The following is a 21,949-nucleotide window of genomic DNA, read 5'->3' on the forward strand; positions in this document are numbered from 1 at the left end:
GCCACCACGAAGGTCCTTACTTGAAATTGCAAAATACATTCATGTATCAAATTGGCTAAGAATAAAAGTTAAGGAATATATGGGCACTAGTGACAAAATTTATGAACAAAATTGATCATTTTTCCTTCCTTGGATTATATAGCATGGATAACATCCACGGCATTGGAAACGCAACAGTACACAATCCGCCCATAGGGAATAGGGATAGGAGAGGATTTATGACTCTTCTTAAGTGTCCTGGTACACTTTGTATAGTGGGTTGAGCAGTTGCTCAAATATTGTACAGTTTCATTATCTATAAAATGTCATCTATCGTTTCCGAAAAAAAAAAAAAAAAAAAGGGATAGGATGAGGCCGAGGGCAACACCAACCCTCCAACCAATATCCGGTTGGTTTTTCAAATAAATATAACATCCCAACTCCCAAGGAGCATCTTAAGGAGAATATTTTAATACTCTGTTTATCCCACTTTGATAATATTTAAAAGAAGTAGTTAATTTTAATGAAAAAAATAAATCTAATTTAATGTGTTTTTAAAATACCCTTGCATTAGTTAGCTTTGTTCTAATATTAGCAATATCACGAATTAGGACACCTTTTTATTACTTATAACAGCAATAATGATGATATATTTCACTATTCAAGACACATATCAAAGCAAATTTATGAAAAATTGACTGTATTAAATAAAATAGGCTATATTTGCTGATAACAAAATGTATTAAATAAGAGTGTTTTAAAAAATTTAAAATTAACTATATTCTTCAATTAGGATATGTCCTATAATTTAGGATGGATGAATTAAAAGGAAAACAAGACTATCAAAATAGAACACAAGACTTTAAAAGAAAAACAAGACTAATTTCAATTAAAAGTAAAACAAGACTATCAAAGTGAAACACGAGAAAGTACTGTCAAAGTCTCTGTTAGATGCATCGTCTCAAGAATCATTTATTTATTCAATCAATCAGGGAAAAAAGAATTTCATGAATGACATCCAATTTACAACGTTGGACACAACGTATGTTCTTCTCTAGTCCAATCGCTAAGGTAGAAAACGTGTTGTATGCTCTATAGTACCATCGTTCTACTCAAATGAGTTCATGTCTATATATGCGTGGTTGCATATTATGTGCATTCCAGCAAGATGTACAACAAACTACACAGGCACAGATAAAAGTATACCATGTTCCTAGCAATATCTGTGGCTGATGCCAGCAGCTATAGTTAAGCCTCAACTGATGCTGATGGTCTGTGGGAGCATAGAAGTCGTCTCCAACATACTCTCTCTATCCTCCTCATCAACTGAGATCTTACTCCAACCTGAGCCTCGTGGGGAGAATAATTTAGTTCGACCAAAACCGCTCCCTCGAAACCCAGTCATTTTGGAAGAGACCATCGGCATTACAAGCACCGAAGATGCATGAAGCGAGTCTTCTCCCAAACCCAGGGATAACGAACATGCAGCCTGCAAGATAGGCCAATTTCTTTTCAAGTTGTAGCACAGAATTTATCCAATCTAAGAACAAAATCTAATATATCTACTAGCACAACCTTTGCCTTAACCACCACATTTGCAGCCTTCACCTTCATAGCTCGGGCAAAAGAACTTATATCTTTTATTTGGGAATCTTCATATGGTATCACCAGCCTGTGGTAAATGCAATGCATCAAAAAGAAGTGCCCATGATGATACCACAATTGAAGTTACAGATGTGGAGACACCTTATAGTGTGATTAACTAATTGCAATAGGGTTATAACCAAAGAGTAACAACTCACAATTTTCCTTATAAATGTAATGTAATACCCAAGGCTGAGGGCTGGTCCTGTAACTTTTGACCTTAAACCATGCGCCCAAAGTGGTTGACCCAAGTCATAGTAGCTCACAGCCTTGAGTATATTATTAATCATTCAATCTTCTTATATGTTTTCAATTTGGGACAGAGCATGACAGGTATCATCTTGGAAACATTAACTCTGCCAGCACAATAAACCGACAGTAACAGTTTTCTTACAAAACTCAAGCCTCTCAGATTTAGAATGCACCTGTCTACATCAGTTGGCAAACTTGAAGTCACAGATACTAATGAAGTATCCTTGGCTTCACCTCCTGCAAAAATTTGAGCAACCCCATATGAATTTTGCAAGAGTGGTTAGGAGAAGCTGAACCAATTTAATGTGGTACCTTTCAAATCATCAGGTGCTAGCAAAGAAATGCCAATGAATACAGAGATCACCCCAAGCACAAACATCGTTGTTCGTAGCGCATCCAAAACCTGCTTAAGATAACATCAATAAAATTTTCCATCTTTCAGACCAATGTACCGACCCTGAAGACATCCACCCATCCTAGCCTAAGTGAGTTCATGAAAGCATCCAGACATCGGAGAGCAGTATTTGCCACCATTACCCCCCAGCTACCCCCTACCCACCACAAGGAAAAGCAAATTTTGATAAACATTTCTTCTCAAAGTACATAAAAACATCCAAGTAATCCCATCCAAACAATGGTGAAGACATGGAGAACTACAAAATTTTTCTGATGATAACACGACATCTAATCCAAAATTTGGTTAACAATATTACTTTGTCAGCTGCAAGATGAACACTGCTTCAGAAATTAAACCCCACTGATAATTACCCCAGTACACAAGCTAGTTAGTTTGTTGCATCTATTAACAATGAGAAAGCAGACCATGAAAATTTTTTAGCGTGTAAATACAAAATCATTTATAGATTTAGAAGTAAAAATCACAAAGGTGTGAATACGAAGAATTGACCTGGTACTCCTGAAAATACACAAATCCTGTACAAATGGAGAAAAAGGTCCAAGCAATCTGAAACATTGGCACGATTAGTATTGCGTCAAACAATGACAATCCCTCGTTTAGCCTGGCCATCTGCAGCAAGAACAAACTGACTGAGTACCATACGTTGTTACAGCAAACACTTGGACAATTCAATTATAAGGAACAAAAGCTGTATAATATTCACCCAAAATCCAGCCGTACTAAGAAACAATAAAAGCATTGAGTAAGTGAACCAGCTATGCAACTGATAACCACTTGAAAGGGACAATCTTAAAAGGTTTGAGCTGAAAAAAGTGAAATCAGAGAGCATTAGGGGAAGAAGGGGGAAAAAAAAAGGTACCAACGCAGGTTTGCATAGTGACACTCACAGAGATTTAGCAAATAATACTGAACATGATCCCACAGCCCCAGAAACAATAGCATATGAAAATGGAAGCAACATTTGCCAGTACGGTTTAAGGTCCTGACCAGGGACAGCAAGCAGCAACTCTCCTCTCCTACATTTTCCAAATTGAGTCATAACAACTAAGGCAAGCATTTTTCACTTCATTTGCCCAACAAAGACAAAAAAATTAGAAGCAAAAGTGTAGGTATAATGACTCATCATAAAAACGCAAACTGCCATATCATTTCCAGAGTTACCTCACCTGTAAATTGAGTGATGCAAGGCAACCACTAAGACCAAAATCAGACAATACAGAAGAAAAGTCACGTTGCTGTACTTCTCTGCCAACTGCTCTGGAGTGAATACTGTAAGACAAGAATAAACAGATTTTTAACTGAGAATGAGAAAATTGCATACTCACATGGTATAAAGAAAAATGAACCTCTAATGTTGGTTGGCAAACAATCATAGATTTAAGACCGCATTGTGTCGTACTTCCTACACGGTTATGTTTGTGTTTTCAGAAAACCCTTAGATCCAACTATATCATTGTTCATTTGGAAGAGACAGTATCAAATGTTAATTTCACTGGACTATGCTATCTTAAATCATTATTTGGTAACTGAATTCTCATACTTATGTAGGAATACTGCAAAATTGGTTGAGTTTAGGCAATTAAAAAAAATTTTTTTTTTTTTTTGGTTCATCGCAACTATGGGACCACTAATAAAACAATTATCAGGAGCTTTAGCTAGAAGCATAATGTCATTAGGTTCTGGGCAGGTTTCAAGTTGTGGATCACCACTTTTATTCAGGGCTCTGGGAATTCCTCACACAATAAGATAGACTTAAATGGGTGATTATGAGCCACTAATAATGCATTCTTTTTCATCCACTTCCATAATAATGGCACAATAACCACACATCATATTTTTTATTAAAAGAATTCTACAACTCCTTCTATTGTAGCATTTTCAAAGATTAAAGAACAAAAGGCAAAGCAAACACTATAAAAGTATTCCAAGACATCAAAGAAGCAAAGCTTAGACCCAGTATCAAAAGAAGGGCTACTGGATTCAGTCAAAACTAGAAAACTTTGACAAGCATTCTTAACTGAAGATGGTATGTCCGAAAATGTGTTAGTCAAAGGTACATAGCGATAGCAACCCACTCAGTCACTATGAACACCCTTGATCAGTACAATTTGATGTGTCTATTTATCTGTTGACTCGAAGTGGAAGCGGTTGGGAAAAGGATCTTTGGGTGTCTAGTTGAGTTAATCACTTCAAGTGATAACAAATATTTGGACGATATGTATGGGGACTTATAAAATAATCTGCAAGAATGTTCAGATTTCAAGTCAAATTAGTCTACTAAGTATTAGGAAAAGAATAGAACACATGGCAAGAACTAGGTTAAATGCAGTTAATACTACATTTGAGAGTTGAAATGTCATCTTAGACATCAAAAACGAATATTTGTGGTAGAGTAATGGCAGTTTTGTACTCCTAGTTTTGGATGGCATGTGAAAAATAAAAAGTATAAGAAATTGACAAGTGGAAACATGAGAGGATGGGAAGAAATGACACCTTCATTAAAAAATATATATATATTTTGGGCTCTAGGCGAAGAACTTGTGATGCAAGAAAAAATCTACCTAAATAAGAGGGTTGTAACTTGTAAGGTTAGGACAAGTAAGAAGGTATGAACAAAAAGAATAACAAATTAAACTGATTATGTATTTAGGGATTAATATAAGAAAAAATTAATTAGAATGTGAGTCTATTTAATTAGATTCGACCTCTATAAATACTCCTGTTTCGATACGTATTGCATGCAGTTTTGACGTTTAATGAGTATTTTCTTTCATTTAAATTCTTCAAATACAGTTATGGTTTCTTCTTAAGTTGGCCCCCAAATCAAAGGTCACTTCTTGGTTTCCCTGAAATCCACAACATTGATCATGAATGAAAGCGATTTCCCTTATTCTCCTGTTCATATGAAGAAGCTGCTTGTCTTTGATCTATTATATCCATAGTTGCAATACAGATATTCAAAATACAACAAATATCAGCAACATACTTTTGACTCCAAAGGCACATGAAATATACAAATGAAACAAGAATTTGATACTATGAATCAGAAGCTTTACCAGGTGATTGATGGTTGCCAAACGCAACCAGAAAAATGTTTCCAAGGACAATGAAAGCGGTGGCAATCAGTACTCTATAAAACAAACAGGTTTATCAGCTTGTAACAGTCATGCAAAGGGGGGCAAATGAACACCCGACTATTCTGGAAAACTGCTCTTTTCCTAATAGTTGAGACTTCAAACATACTTAACCGTCACTGTTTTGTTCAAGACAAAGTAGGCAAAAGCAATATTTGAGACGAACTGTATAGACCCAAGAGCTGCAAGAAGTGACTGCAAGAAGATAATAACACTAAAATTAAACAGAACTGAAAGAACAGTGTTATGTTTCTTTCAAAATCAATAGCATTATATCGTCCCCACCAAAATTCTCATTATCAATTATGATGATTTCTTCTATAAAAAAAATGTCAATATCCAATTTACATACTGAGACATCCTAATTGGTAACAAATTTTAACTGACCTGTGCAGCATAGCCAAAAGAGATGAAATTGAGACAATTCCCAAAAGCGAAAAATAGAATACCTGCATGATATTATTAATTAGCATCTCAAGTATCATCAAATTTGCCCTCAAGCACTGCAATGAGAAGAACTATTATAAGCAAGCACCATCAACCGTGCCATACCAACTCTCCAACTCTGGAAGTATATTATGTGCTTTCCATTAGTTCCATCGATACCTTGTGCAGATTGCCTTTCTCTCTGAGAATAAATTAGCAACTAATTACAGCTGGCAATTGGGTGTAGAAAGAAACTTACCCAGAAAAGGGGGAAAAATCAGACAGCAACATCAAGAAGGGAAAGGGGCTCCTAACGCACAGAAGAGGACAGAAGGAAGTGTAACCTATAAACCAACCGCCACCCCCCCCCCAAAAAAAAAGAAAAAAGAGTGGGCCCCGCGGGGGGTGTGGTGTGGAGGAGGGAGGGAGGGAGAGATAATCCAGCTAAGGCAGTTATAGAGTGCTGCAAAGCAAAATGTTGCACCTTACATTGATTGTAAAATTCAAGACAGGGCCCACTGATAAAACACTTAGTAAATCATATCACAAGAACTCAATCCAAGGTAACTGAACCAGGAAAATCTTATATCTTGTCAGGTCATACGAGGCCGTTCCCCAATTATGCATTGATGGGTCATGCTTAAGACAAAAAGGAAAGAAGAACACAAGTGAAATTTACCATGAATTGCTAATGCAATAAAAAAGGTAGTAGGGAGGAAGCACAAGAAAAGGACTCCACAAAAGGGGGAGAAAATCACCTCATCGTGTCCCAATTTAAGAAGGTTGGTCCCAAAATTGATAGCAATGCTGCCAAAGAGATTGATGAAGGCTCCAATAATCCACTCCCCCATTGAATAAAGATTTAAAAAGGTAGCCTATTAGCTCTCAGAAAATGAAGAATGTAGACTATTAGCGTTGCTGATGCTTAAACAGCGATAATCCAAATAAAAGTGGAAACTCCTGCATCCACCAGGGATGTAGGATAGCCCAGTTCAAACAGACATCAGCACCTGCCATTGATGAGCATGATGTTTAGTCACTTTGTAGAAAACAGTCTGTTCCTCACAAGTCATAGTGTGTTAAATTTATATTTATTTTTTCATTGGAAGAAGCAAAAAGAAAAATTAAAATGATCAACTATAACAAGGAAATGTTAATGACGGTTGATTAAGGGAGCAAGAAACTAACAAATCTATAGCCGCAATATGGAAAGGAAAATTGGAGAAGAAAGTGGTGCCAATCAATTGAGATTACGAGGGATGGGTGGGTAAGTCAGTAGATTATGAACGAAGGAGTAAGTCTGTCAAGCCAGCTCAAGTAGCCAAGTACTTGTTCTGCTAGTTAATTGCATAGCAGGGGCATAAGATCTAATAACTTTGATCTGATGGCGGCATTCCAGTCTGGTGAGAACGAATCAAGCTATCAACTAATCATAAAAAAAAGTGCATTATAAAAGGTAAACACAAGTGAGATCCCTTGCATTCTGGGAAAATCGCCTGATCTGGTTTCTAAGTTTAGCGAAAGATAAAGCCGCTTTCGCACAACCGGTGAAACTGGACGACAACCAAGAAGGGAAAAACTACATGGATAAACTACAAAGACGAGAAAATTCGACAAATAATTGATATAGGAAAGAATTGAACTCGCAGAGAATGGAATGAAGCTGAAGACAACTTCACCTTGGAAAGCCTCGGTGCAGTCAGAGGGAAAGAACCCTAGAAAGACGAAGATGGAGGACGAATCTGAAGGCTCGCACAGCTGAGGATCTGTACTGGAGGCGATGCTATCTTCTTCTTCTTCTTTATCCTTTTTGGATTGTGCAGAAAGATTGAAAATGTGAGAGAAATATTAGAGTCCAAAGGCAATAATATATCTTTATTATTATCTTCTTCACTAGCAGTACTAATAAGTTAAAATAAGGGGGAGATGTCCAGCGGAAGAAAGGACCAATGTGAAGAAGGGATAGAAAAAGAAATCTCAATGGAATGTTGACAAAATTTGAAAATTCTCCAGCGGAGGAGGAGGTGGAGGGCGACGGCGACGGCGGCGACGCGTAGAGGGCCTTAGGGGCTGCTATGTGCATTGGACCATTGCGTTGAATTTTCTCCTGCGCTGGGCTTTGGCCCTCTTTTACTTTTACTAGTCCTCCTCGCTTCAGCTCATGGGTTTACATCTACAACTGACCCTTTCTTTTTCTTTTTTTTTTTAAAAAAATTTCTTTCTGTCAAAGCCTTCCTTTGTCCTTTGCCTTTTTCTTTTTCTTTTTCCCTCTCTTTCCCCATATTTGGATTGTTTTCGAAAGAGATGCGGAATACTCCAAAATTCATGAAACACAAGGCGTCATAAGCAGAATTCGAAATGCATCCGATACATCTTTTGACAAAATATTTAATTCGTCTTCGTTGATGGAAACAAGAAAGCGAAGGATTTTTCCCTGGAAACACTATGCTAAAACTTACTAATTTTGAAGTTTGTGACTAGGGGTGAAATCGAGCCGAGTCGAGCTCGAACTCAACGCAGACCACCAGAGCTCGAGCTCGAGCTGGAGAAATAAAGATCAAGATCGACTCGATAATAGCATATGCAGACTCGAACTCGACTCGATCGAGCTCGACATGTCATTCGAGCTCAATACCAAGTCGAGTACTCGAGCTCGAATTGATCCTGGTTCTTGCACAATTCCTAATAATCTAAAGAATCTAGTCTTTGTATCTTAAATGCAACACTACTAATTTGTACTAAATAATAAACTAAGTTGCACTAAACATTCGAATTAAAGTACATTAATATCAATTGAACAAGATTAATTACAATGCAAAGAAACAAAACTTAGAAGCCAATTAAAGTCTTGGAACCGAGCACATGGACAAGACTTAGAAGCATGCCATTGCTTCTTTAGAATTTGAAGGACAAGCACCTCACGGCCAATAAATCCTTCCATGCAAGTCCACATTAGACAGCACACACAGCAAGCAAACAACCGAGAAACATCAAATTAGATCAGAAATCGAATTAAATTGATTTCCTGATCATGGCATGGCTCACGGCCCTTAGACTACTTCCAATCACCTCACGGCCATGATCAAGATTCCAACCAATAACCAGAAACCAAGTATGGCCACGATCAAGATTCAAGAATTCTAGCTTCCAAAATTCAGAAATTCCGCAAAAGAGAAACCAATGAGAAACAAAAGGGTAGGCAGATTAAAGAAAAACCATACGCATGCAGAAACTAAGTGGCCATGATCCACGTTAACATTTCAGCAATATACACAAGTAACAACCTGATCTCAACCTCATCAGAATTTCACGAAAATACAAAAAAGAGTGCAGCCAATTGAAAGGAAAAATTTAGGGAAATTTTCTAGAGTCTAATGAGCATTTAGAAGCTCCTGTTTGTAATCTGGTAAATCGAATAGCTTGTTTGCTCCTTATGCATCTTCAAACTTCGGTGTACAATCTACAACACCTAGCCATACACAAATGACAAATCAATCAACTTATGTACAATTTAAATTTAAAATTTGAACACAACTTAAAGCAAATTAAGAATAAGAAAATGAGAATTCACAAAAAAGATGGACCTGATTTCCAGCAAGTTATTTGCTTCTTATGCAACTTCAAACATTAGGCAGCTCATATTCTTTGAGAGCTTTCTGTGGCTGCATTTAGGTGGTGGAAATGCAAATAAATATAATACTTTAAAATTAACAAACAAACTAATAAATACTAATTTATCTCTACAATAACAAATTTATATAGATATAACTTACTTTCAATTTCTTTTTGACCCCGTGTAAATTTCTATACCAATTGCCCGCACACATTAATATCTGGACTGTCTCTGGAGCAAGTGAAACACGGTATGAATCAATCACCTTAATTCCATCACTAAATGTGGCCTCAGATGCGATGGTAGTGAAAGGAATGACTAATACATCAGCTGCTAGCTGAGAGAGTATCGGGTATGCTGATCGGTTGATTTTCCACCAATCTAAACAGTTGAAATCCTTTGAATTTTGTCCAGTAGGTTGGTGAGGCTTGTCTAGGTAATCCACCAACTCGCTCTTATGGGGTTCATCGGATTCGAGTTCACCACAATACTCATCCAAATCATCCCAATAGTCAACACTTGCTCGAAGTAGACACACTATTTCGGATGCAGGATTTAATGAACAACCTGTCCCTGCACTTCCACTTGTAGCCATAGCAACGTACTCGTCATAAAGCTCAAAGATGGCTTTTCGAACATATGTGATATTCTCTTGAGCTTCATATGTGGAATACATCTTAGGGAAGGCAAACTTTATTGCTCGCATTTTTTGTCTTGGATCCCAGATAGCTGCAATGGACATCAATAAATTGCACTCTTTCCAGTATTTGTCAAACTTGAGTTTCATTCTTGTAATCATACCCCAGACAAGATCATTTTCATCATCCACTCGTGCATCCAAGAGTTTCTTCACCTTTAAAATCTCAGGGAAGAATAGGTTGCTAGTTGGATACTCACTCCCCGAAATTATGTGCGTGGCTGTGTAGAACTTCTCTAAAAATATATTGATGACATTCTAGTTAAAAGCAGGACTGTTAAGAGCTTCATCCCGGACATGCGAGAGGTCCAAGAGATCCTCAGAAAAATCAGAATGATGCTTAACCCAAAAAAAAAACATATTTGGTGCGATTTCAGAAAAATTCTTGGGGTTATCTTATTTCTCACCGAGGTATTGAACCCAATCCCGATAAAGTTAAAGCTATTCAGGAAATGACTCCTCCTTTAAACGTCCACAAGGTCAAGAAATTAACAGGATGATTAGCAGCATTGAATCGCTTTCATTCTCGATTCACCCAAAGGGAATTGCTTTTCTTCAAAGTGTTAAAGAGAGTTGAAAATTTTTTCTGGGATGATGAATATCAAAGAGTTTTCGACTAGAGGAAAAATTACCTTAATCGGCTCTCAACTCTCACCTTGACCCGACTAGAGTAAACGTTGTACCTCTATCTCTTTTCAATAGACGAAACTGTCAGTGTGGTGTTAATCTAAGGGGATAGGGTCCCGCGGCCTATTTATTATGTTAGTCGAACCCTTCGCGGAGTCGAAACCTGATATCTCAAATGGAAAAATTGATACTGCGTCTCATGTATGCCGTTCGGTGGTTAAAACCCTATTTTTTGGCACATCCTATCTGTGTCAGGATGGATCATTCTATCCGACAGATTTTAACCTGGCCTGAAACCTCTGATTGACTTACTAAGTGGGTTATCGAGTTAAGTCAGTACGATTTGACTTACGAATCTCGAACCTCTATTAAGGCCCAGGCTTTGGCCTGCTTCCTAGCCGAGTTCACCTCTGTGGAGAACCAAGATGCTAGCCTTCAAGCCTTGGCTTTCGAGGAATGGATCCTGTATGTGGATGGTTCCTCTAATGATGAAGGGAGTGGGGCCGAACTGTTACTTGTCGAGCCAAATGGGGTAGAATGCTCGTATGCCCTACGTTTCAACTTTTCAACTTCCAACAATGAGACCGAGTTTGAGGTTGTGATCGCAAATTTATGGCTAACCCGCGAGTTAGGAGCTCAGCACATCCGAGTTAATAGTGACTCCCAACTGATGGTCCGTTAGATCCTAGGAAAATATGAAACTAAAGTGGAAGCCATGCAAAAGTACCTTTCACGAGTCCAGCAACTCTACAACCTCTTCGAGTCGTTTGCGATACAATGCATACTTTGATTACATAACAAGCGAACAGATGCCCTTTCCCACCTAGTCTTTACCTCATATTCCTAACTGAATAAAACTGTTTTGATGGAGGTTTTAACCACCTCCGAATTTAATGAAGAGATTATGTACCTGGTGCACATAGAGGGGACATGGATGGATCCTATTGTCTGATTTCTTGACCAGGGTGTTCTGTCGAAGGATAAGGCCGAGACAAGTAAACTACTGCAAAAATTGACTAGTTATATTCTACACCATGGTGCACTGTATAAGAGATCTTACCTTGTACCCTGGTTGAAGTGTATTACCCTAGAAGAGAGAGAGCAAGTGCTAGAAGAAATTCATGGGCTTTTGTGGAACCCATGTGGGGGCTCGGATGCTAACTAAGAAGGCCCTGTTATTCGAGTATTTCTGGCAGACTCTACGCAGAGATTCCTAAATCCTAGTACTCAGCTGCCTATCTTGTCAAGCCCATGCACCTGAGCATCATCGATCTACCAATATCATGGTCCCCATCATCTCTCCCTGACCTTTGGAGCAATGGAAAAATGACATAATCGACACTTTCTCTCGAGCTCTAGGTAACTACATTTATTTAGTGGTGGCCATTGATTATTTCATCAAAGGGGCTGAAGCTGAACCCTTAAAAAGTATAATGGGCCAAACCATCCAGAAATTCTTTTTAAAGCATATAGTCTGTCACTTCGCGGTGCCTTGGGTTGTTATTTCAGACAATGGGAAATAATTTGCCGACAACTCGTTTAAAAGATGGTGCAAAGATATGGGAATTAAGCAATACTTCAACTCAGTAGGGCATCCTCAAACTAATGGTCAAGCTGAATATTTTAATAGAACCTTCTTGTACTAGTTTAAGAGTCTCCTGCACCGAATTGGGACGTTGTGGGTGTACGAATTGCCTAGCGTCCTATGAGCCTACCATACCACCACAAGATCGGAAATGCAAGAAATGCCGTTCTCCTTAACTTACGGATCCGAAACTGTTGTTCTTGCAGAATTCCTCACTCCCAACCCTCGAATGGCGACTTATGTAACTGAGGCTAATGATGAAGACCGGTGAATCGACCTGGGCTTGCTGGAAGAAAAGAGAGACACCTCAGCAGCCAGGTTTGCTTTATACAAAAATATTCTTGCCACCTATTACAATGTTCGAGTCAAACACCTCGACCTCCCGCCAGGAGACTTGGTATTGCGCAATAACTTAATAAACCGAGTCGAACCCCAGGAAAATTAATTCTAAAGTGGGAAGGGCCTTATAGGGTTGTCGAACCCAATCGAAATTGTTATTGTAAATTAGTCTACCGAATTGGTAGTTTAGTATCTCAGACTTGGCATGTCAAAAATCTCAAATTGTATCATCTTTATTGTTCTAATATAAAGGTTATTTGCGTTCACCATTTATTCAATTACTTTTAATGTAATTCAATTATTACTGTTAAAAATAGAGAGGAACATGGGGGCCACAGCCGAATTGATAAAAAAAGGAGACGATATTTTCATTATCATGCAGAAAATTACATTAAGTGATGTTATAAAGTTGGAGCCGAGAGCATTCCTAAGTATCCCCTGTCTCGATCCTGTTACTACCCTCCATCGCCTTGGCGCCGCCTCCAGCATCTTCTTGTCCAAGCTCCTCGACCTCAAACTCGGACAGTTACTGGTTAAACTCCTCACGAACTTCAGCCAGGTCTCGCCCTTCTTAGATTCCTGCAACCATTCGATCATACAATTCTTTGACATCATTGTTATAATTGTTATTAGATTTGAAGGAATCCAAGATTTCTTGGAACAAGAGCGAGCTGACCTCATTTATGCCCGTGGTGTACCCAAACATAAAGTTTGGCAGAGTGAGCTCGCCAAGATCCTTATTAAAACCTTCTGACTTTGAATTCCACTATCGTGGTACCAACCTTTTCAATAGCCTCCTTATTGGGATCCTTTTCTTGCAATTGCCTCTTTTACTCTTTGTTGACAGCTGTCCTAAGGGAGTTGGTCTCAGCAATGACTTGGTCACGCTCCTCTCATATGCGAGCCCCTTCATGATCGGCTATGATCAATTTTTTCTCCAAGAATATTTTATTCTAGAACTCGGCAGTGGACTGGTGTTGCTCTAGGAGATAGCCGTATTGCCGGGATATCTCGACGGTAAAAGCTGAAGTCGAGGCCCAAGTGATAGCCAAGTGGTCCATTAACTCGAGAGCAGTCAGCTTCTTAGTATACTCTAAATCTCTCGAGGTGATGAGATCATACACTTTTTCCACTGCACATGGAGGATATACTATTATTCAAACAAGTAAAAAGGATATCAATTAATGAAAAAGAAATTATAATGTTTCCGAAATCTAGTAAAGTAAGAGGGGATTTTGCTAAGGTGAAGAAAAGTTTGGCTGATCCCTCCGTCTACTAACACTGCTTCAAGAAAAAACCAACTGTTGATCCTGAAATCCAACCCATAATTCTTTGGAAGTGGTATTCTTGACAAGCCCGGAAGACGGGTTGGTAGGAGCGTTATGAGGAGGCCACCAGAAGCCTCGTGAAAAATCTTTATTGGGGACGAAGACGAAGTTGTTCTTCTACCTTTTCACAGAGGTTGATGCGTCCACCACCAGTTTAGGAACCTTCTTATTTCGAGTGCCGAAATAAAATTACCCCTTCTTGTTCCCATTATTTTTAATGGTGTAGAATTTTTGAAAAAGATTAACACTAGGTGACACCCCTTGTTTTCGGCAGAGTATCTCGAACCCTATAAAGGTTCGGATGGCATTGGGGACGAGTTGGGTTATCCGGACCCCCCAGTAACGAAAACTATCTGGAAGAAACCTCATTGTGGGTATCCTTAGTCCTACCTCCACTTGATCTGCATACACTACTACCCTTGACTTCGTTGGCGTAGCAGTTGATTAATTGGCTCTAACCCAATTTATGCTATAGCCTTGACGGAAGAGGTATTTTCATAGTATGACCTCTGCTCCATCTTCTTCGATTGTGCTCCGAAATAAAGAGAGCTCTTCGAAATCAATTTGATCTAACCTCGGCAAAATTGTCGGTTCAATCATCCCCTTATTTTAGAGTACCTCCGATCCAAAATCATCATTATACATGACTTCGAAATCTTTTGTCTCGACTACTTGAAACCTGTGTATCTCCTCACTGGCGTGGCTTGCAAATGTCTCTTCCCTGGTATTAGATGTCTCTAAGGATGATCCTTCTGATGGGTTAGGCCTCTCTACTTTAAGGTTCGATCTCACCGTCTCCTTATATGTTCTAACTATCCTAGCCATAACTTTATTCAAGAAAGACAAGATGACTTACTCTCCGAAAATTTGGAATCGGCTACAACCGATTTGTGAAGAATGCCTTGTGTGATCACTTTGACTATACTATTGTAATTTTTGCTTACGATCAAAAGTGAGAGATGAAAACCCACTATTTGTAGGTGAAAGGGGAAACGAAGAGGCGGGAATTTCAAATTTTGAAAGACGTGTCCTTCTCTCTCTCCTCATTAATGAGCGCCTGCTCAACTGACACTCGTTCAAAACACGATGCATCAATCAGACCCTCCAGACGTTTGGTCTTCTCCTGTCTAATCTTGTGACACGTATCTCAAAAACCATTCAGTAACTCAACCTTGGGCTGAAAGTTGCTTGGGTTTCCTCCTTTCTCCTAGGCTGGGGGGCTAATTGTGGATGCTCACCTTGACTCACTCGGCCTGACGTATCGTCAAGGTGTACCAACCCACCATGCTTTCGATCAAGGTGAGCATCCCGGCTATCTAAGTGTCTACCCTCGATTTCATCCTCTCGAGGTGACACCACCTCGATCGGTTGGCCCCTACAATCAATCAACGTCTGGTATCTATAGTAAAAAGCTGACTCATGTCAGAGAGATTGATGTGACTGCCGCCACTATCATGCTCAAACCTACTTCTGATATCATCGTCCGGGGCTGAGCCCTTGCAGGTAACAAAGAGTAGATTTTATCATTCCTTTTGCCAGTTTTCTTACTATAAATACTCTGCTCCCACTAAGAAATGGAATATCCTTTTCGAGCTTGATTTCTCTGATTCACAACTTGCCCAGCTAACGCTACTTTCACCTCTAACCTCTGACAACTGACTTTAGTATCGAAGATATACCAGAGGACAAAGCCCCGATTGTGTTTCCATCTTAGTAGGTACGTGTGCAGGGAATTCAGTTCTTCAATTTGGAAATCACCTCGTCAATGTTCATATTTAAACAAAACCACTCTTTTAACTACCAAGCCAAGAAGTTTAGTGTGTTTGGATAGCCATTATTTAACTCCAAATTATTTGCTTGTATCACAAATATAATTTTCAACATACATTTTTTATCTTCTCAATCATTTTTTTATTTCACATACATTGCATCATAAAAAATACTACAGTAATTATTTCAAATAATCTCATATCCAAACACAAAGCTTTTGAGTGACTAAGCAGAAGTACTGCTGACCACTTTTCATGTTAATAACTACAACCAGTAGCAGCCAGACATGATACAATATCCCTATAAATATATACTATGTAGTATTGTTTGTTTATCTTAATCTATGATGACAGTCTCCTCAAGTTTGAAACAATTTCTATTGACAGACATTTTTTTTTCAAAAAAAAAAGGTTAAAAACAAAAAAATCCCATGTGATATATACAGAAAAGTCTCTCGTGATTTCAAAACATACAAAACGACACCTCATGTGTTAAATTAAATTATAAACTAATAGAATTCGTTAAATTTAACGAAATCTAGTAAATTTAACAAAAAACTTAACGAAATTCGATAAATTTAACGGTAAACTTAACGAAATTCAATAAGTTTAACAGTCGAAACCGTTATTTTCGTTAACTTTAACGAATTCTGTTAATTTATAATTTAATTCAAAACATGAGTTGTTATTTTGTATATTTTGAAATCACAAAGGATTTTTTTGTATATCAGGTATATTACATGGGACTTTTTTATTTTTAACCCAAAAAAAATTTTATTTCTATTGACAGACTTGATTACTCCAACTAAATCCTAATTGCCTAAAACAAATTTACCTGCCCATCTCATAGACAATGGCAACCTCACGCAACCCGTGATGCCAAAAATTAACTAGAAGAGATACGATATCGGTCTCCTACCGCCGTCAAATGATGAAGCATCTAATCAAAATAAGCCACGGGAAAATGATACTGCCGATGTACAATTATTTCTTTTTATTTCCGCAATCTCGCCTTGCCAGTTATCAAACATTCATTGATCCTTCAAGCAAACATCTTGCAGCACAGAAAAATTGGACTATGAATTGAAAAATAACAGCACTTAATTCATTAATATAAAACCAAATACAAATGCACCCCATATGGTACGATTGAACAACTTATATGCCAATAAACTCTGCCTTGCACCCAGGTAGTATCTCGTGTTTTAATTTGAAAAATGAAAAATATAAAACTAGACCGATATTTACAGCATAACCAAAAGAAAAGGAAAGTGAACACCCTCAAATAACAAACCAGGAACCACCCCCCCCCCCTTCCCCAAGGACAATATTTCCCTTCCCAAGAAACAAATATAGAATATAAGAAAACAAAACCAGGAACAACCCCTCCCCCTCAATATTTCCCTGAAAAAACAAATCATTTGTATGCTTCAGCTGCACTTCAACTCCCGCACTAAAAGATCAGTACAAGTAGTACTATGATCAGCACAATCACAAGGATTGCCAGCACCCACCAACACTGTTGCGGCAAAAACCAATATGATATAGTTAAGCACAGATACAATGCTTTGCAGCACAAATTTCACAAAGAAAGAGAGCTCATAGAAAGCCTAGCAAATAGCAATGCATTTTTAATGAGTCTTGTTATTTGCATTTCTTCTGGAATTTCTTCATGATCAAGCAGTACCCACTGTCCCATCTGTTAGCTCATATGGCTTTCATTAAAAAAAAAAAAAGAAGGTACCAGTTTTATTCCCAATTTCCGACAAGCCATGCATTAGAATAATGCCTTTTCTACTATTAGTATCTTATTTATCTCTAACAGAAAAAAACTGACACAAAATGAACATATAATAAAAAGAATGAACTAGAGACAGCAGATGCACTTCATCGATTCACACATATGTAGTTTTAGCTCGTATCCCTACACTGCTTCACATTAAACATTAACAAGCACAATAACCAATTATATAATGCTCCAAAAAAAATTATTAAATCAATGCATCACTGGTTATCAAAATAAACCCACACTCTGGCAGAGTTTTCATATCTGAAAGTTTCTTTTGCACCTGTGACAAGTTCAACTCCAAATGAAAATGTTTTCTATTTTGTAAGGCCATATCCAATGATGAGCAGCCCAAACTCAATCCCTTCCAGCAAATTCATATCTGATAATCTAAATTTACTCACCCAGGAGGATTTAGATTTTCCACTCTTTGATGCCTTAAAAAGCTGCACCCTAGCTTGGGTTGTTGCTCCAGATGAAGCCTCGATGTTTGTCTGAATGTCATCTGCATTGTCGAAACAAAACTATCATACAAATAAAAGAATACAAACAGTTTATAAAGGACATGTCATGCTGATGCGGATGAAAGCCTCTAGTTTGTTTTCAAACATTTACCAATAACCACGCCCTGCTCATGAACTAAAACAGCAAGATCCTTAAATATTTCACTTGCTTCTTCAATTTGATCCTGTATCTCTTTAATCCCCAGCTCTCTTTCCTCAATTATAGCCTCATTAAAAGCAATTTCATTTCCCAACAGAAAGACCTCCTGCCTGCAAGATTTAAAAGTTGATAAAATTTTGGTAAGACCACGTGGTCTTGCAACTTCTGGTAATAAGTCAAAAATAAATTTTCATTTAGGTGGTACTAGAACCTTTAAGTAATAGATGAAACTCCACATTTGACATGTAAAATCTAGCTTCCTTTACACCTAGAGCTTTAAAGGCCGAGCTGCAGCCTGATAAAGGCTGGCATCCACGTTTTTTTTGTTTTGTTGGGGGGGGGGGGGGGTGGTGGAGGGGGAGGGAGAGGGAGGGAAAGGATGGGTTTTGGAGGATATGTCAAGGTGCCATCCATAGATATCTACAGATGATTGCGCGAATACTATTGGCTTGAAATTGCATATACACAGAAATCAATGAGAAGCAACTCATCCACTATCATTTGCTAGGTTGCAGTAATTCGAATATTAAGATAAACAAAAGCAATATGATGCGCTGTGTTTCAAAAAGCCTTCTTCCAAGCTCAAAAGGATTAGAAGGGAAAGGAGAAGCAAGTATTAAGAAAAAAAATTCTCAAAAGTAAAGCCCCAAGTATTTAAAGTATCTCAAACAGAAGCAGTGCAACTTGTTAGCACAGATCAGTTGTAAAGGCGCCAAAACTTTCAGCAAATTATGGTCCAGATCATGAAAATTTGCCATTCCATTGTGCTCACTTTACCTCTTTTGTTCCATAAGAAAGGGCTGATTCTCTAGCTCCATAGTGGTCGCTAAATGTTCATCAGAGCCAGAGCTGAGGAGCAGAAAAGCAGTTGGAGAGAAGGCTAACATGGGGGAGAACAAGTATGACAGTCCAACCATCTAGGAAATGAAAAGGAAGAGTACATGGTGGACGAGGAAGATGGAGGAGCAGAAGGTGAGTACGTAGATTCACGCTCAGATGCAAGCTGCTGCACTTTCTGGAACTCTTGCAACGTGGTTTGAAAATCTCTGGCAAGCTTGGCATCTTCTATTCTCTTACTTGCCTAGAAAAAGATGGATTTGACGGATCCTCATCTTAGTGCTTGAATTCAGATTGACGTGCAAGAAAAATCAAAAGATATCGCGACAGGAAATCTGTTATTAACCCACCAAATTATGTCATTCAAAGAAGGATCCTAATTAAATGCCATCATATGATTGAACTTTCTAAATATTCAGAAAAATAAAAAAAACAAGTAAGTGAAGGTAATAGATACTAGTACATGTTTAGAGGTAACAATTTTGTTATCCTCATGATAGAGAGCGCAATATCATATGGAAATCACAAGCGGAATGAAGCATACGAGATACACACATGGACATGGACACTACGGTCAGAGTCGCCGAGAGATTTGAGCTTGGCAGAGGTTTCCTTCACCAACTGCAGGATCCGCTGTCTGGTGTTGTGCCTGCCTCCATCAGGATAAAGAAAAGATATATCTCAAAGTTAGATAAATTAAAAAGAAAAAGTGGTACTGCCAGATTTTAGAATCAAATTACTACAAATTCATCATCATCGTCAGGCATCCAGGCAGGCTGGTGATACTAAAAAATACTACTTGTACTACTACTACTAGGAAGTAGAAGCTAGGCAGCAGTAGGAATGAATAAAATTAAGGAAAGGACTGACAGCTTTTGACGATGATCGGGAGTGTCTTTGGAGGTCCCAATTGCATCGACGAGACGACGTAAACTGGCAACAGCCGTGTTGATCTGAAAGATAGAAGCGGCCACGGCCTGAGACGGTGAGGAGGACGATGAAGATGACGATTGAGAAGGAGGCTTGCCGCCGGCATTACGAGTTTGGAGATCTTGGAAGCTCATTTTTAGTTATTATGGCTTGGATCGGTGACCTCAAGCCTCAGCGACTTCAAATATATTACCTAGTAGTAGCAGTAATTGCTTTGATCCGTATATTTTTCTTGCATAGCCCTAAATTCCACCGAATCCTCCTCAGAGTTTGGAGGAGGCAAATAGGTTTTATAAGGGGTATAACATAAAAAAGTGTTGAAATGAATTTTTTAGACATTTAGATATTTTGAATATTTGATAAATGAAAATCTATCTGTTGAACTTGTTAAGCAGTGCTAAATTTGTGTATATTTTTTTCAGCACAAAAATATTTAATTCTGATAAGAATCAATAGAATTACTTCAACTACCTTATCTTATCTACCAAATATACCTTTGTTTGTTAATTATGTTCAAAATTCTTATCTAATTAAACAATTTGATAGTTTTATTTAACGATTTTCTGTTTTTCTTTTCTCCCTTTTTAATGACTTTCACATCTTCTCCATACTTCTTATATAATATATTTCATCTTTTATATTAATTTGAATTTAAAAATAAATATTATCATTTTCATACCTAACAATTTTAAACTAATTAAATCATAGGTTCTACTTCTATTTTGAATGAAAACATATAACGGCAAGATTGTCAAATTAAATTTATTAAGCATTCAGTTATAAATATTTATCAAACAATATAAATAGATTTAGTATTAAAATTCAGACATTCATATTTTTTTTTTCAATACTTAAAATTCATCAAATTAATTGTTTCAGTATTTAGATTTCAAAATTCAGATTTCAGAATTCAAATTCAATTTTATCAAACGCAACCTAAGCAATCAAAATCAATACGTTTGGCTTCTTTGGCAATCTTTTTTCCCCTTTCCTTCCTTCTCTAGGCGTAAAGTAGTCATGACTAATCGCCTTTACGATATTACCCTTTCCATTTTTATTTTATTGTATCATCATCATCAATTCATCGGCATCTAGGCATCGACAAGGCAACCAAGCCAGTCGCAAGCGTTTACTGAAACAAACCCAACCGGTACAGCGCCTTTCCCGCATTAGTTTTTCTCACCCGAGCAGCCCAACAGGCCACTGCCTACTCCAACCAAACCCTTTCTCAAAAGTCAAAACAGAACGTACCCCTGTTTAGTCCATATTTGATTAGAGGAGTATCATAAAATCTTGCCGTATTACTGATTGGTTAAGTTCATCACTGACCAAAAGCAGGGGAAAAAAATGAGGGAGGGGCTAAATCCACGCCCTCACATCCTATATTAATATGAAAAAATTAATAAAAATAACATGCACTGAATTTACAAAAATTAGGAGAATAATTGAAAGAATAGTGTTATGGCAAATTGTTTTTATTGTATAAAATGATGATTTTGGAATTGTAAAAAATTACAAGTGAAAGTGATTAAGTGATAGGAGCTTAATTGTCATATTAATAGTTAAGCTGTGGATTTATTATGGAAAGGTGTGAATTTAACCCCTTCCAAAAAATAATAGAATAGAAAACCTTTTCCGCTAATTTCTTTACATCCCCTTCATCCCAAAGCTTCAAAGTTGGATCAGCAAACCACTCAAGGTGACGGACGTATCGAGAGAAGCAAAACAACTTCTAATGATGTTTAATCAGATTTTTTTATTTGAATTAATGTTTTTTTCAGACATATAACAGGTGAATTTGAACAGTCATACACATGTGATATATATATATATATCCAAAATTGCTAATGTAAAAAAATCACTATAGCATCAATACATAAAATAAGTTTATCCTTCATCTAATTCTACTTGTGTTAATTCAT

At 37.7% G+C, this 21,949-nt stretch overlaps 2 protein-coding genes across 3 annotated transcripts; both read right to left on the reverse strand.

Moving 5' to 3' along the window:
• Positions 1-926: 926 nt before the first annotated feature.
• LOC113751301 (probable magnesium transporter NIPA8) lies at positions 927-7,970 on the reverse strand. Its single transcript, XM_027295256.1, has 14 exons — positions 7,533-7,970; positions 6,612-6,863; positions 5,980-6,055; positions 5,815-5,876; positions 5,537-5,622; positions 5,350-5,423; positions 3,460-3,562; positions 3,181-3,309; positions 2,997-3,096; positions 2,783-2,902; positions 2,188-2,278; positions 2,049-2,112; positions 1,555-1,651; positions 927-1,468 (listed from the first exon to the last, which is right to left on the reverse strand). Exons 2-14 carry the CDS (start codon positions 6,702-6,704, stop codon positions 1,235-1,237), a joined length of 1,329 nt encoding a protein of 442 aa, XP_027151057.1. The 5' UTR covers positions 6,705-6,863; positions 7,533-7,970; the 3' UTR covers positions 927-1,234.
• Positions 7,971-16,894: 8,924 nt separating this feature from the next.
• Positions 16,895-20,273, reverse strand: LOC113751304 (syntaxin-22-like). Of its 2 annotated transcripts, none has more exons than XM_027295261.1 (7): positions 19,968-20,273; positions 19,653-19,746; positions 19,241-19,341; positions 19,038-19,109; positions 18,213-18,370; positions 18,002-18,102; positions 16,895-17,330 (listed from the first exon to the last, which is right to left on the reverse strand). In XM_027295261.1, the coding sequence occupies exons 1-7, from the start codon at positions 20,159-20,161 to the stop codon at positions 17,265-17,267; spliced, it is 786 nt and encodes a 261-aa protein (XP_027151062.1). In that variant the 5' UTR covers positions 20,162-20,273; the 3' UTR covers positions 16,895-17,264. The 2 variants fall into 2 exon arrangements, with proteins under 2 accessions (XP_027151062.1, XP_027151061.1); XM_027295260.1 differs by having other exon boundaries at positions 19,202-19,341.
• Between the last annotated feature and the right edge of the window lie 1,676 nt (positions 20,274-21,949).

This window comes from Coffea eugenioides, chromosome 11, assembly GCF_003713205.1.
Source record: "Coffea eugenioides isolate CCC68of chromosome 11, Ceug_1.0, whole genome shotgun sequence".
Lineage (NCBI taxonomy): Eukaryota > Viridiplantae > Streptophyta > Magnoliopsida > Gentianales > Rubiaceae > Coffea > Coffea eugenioides.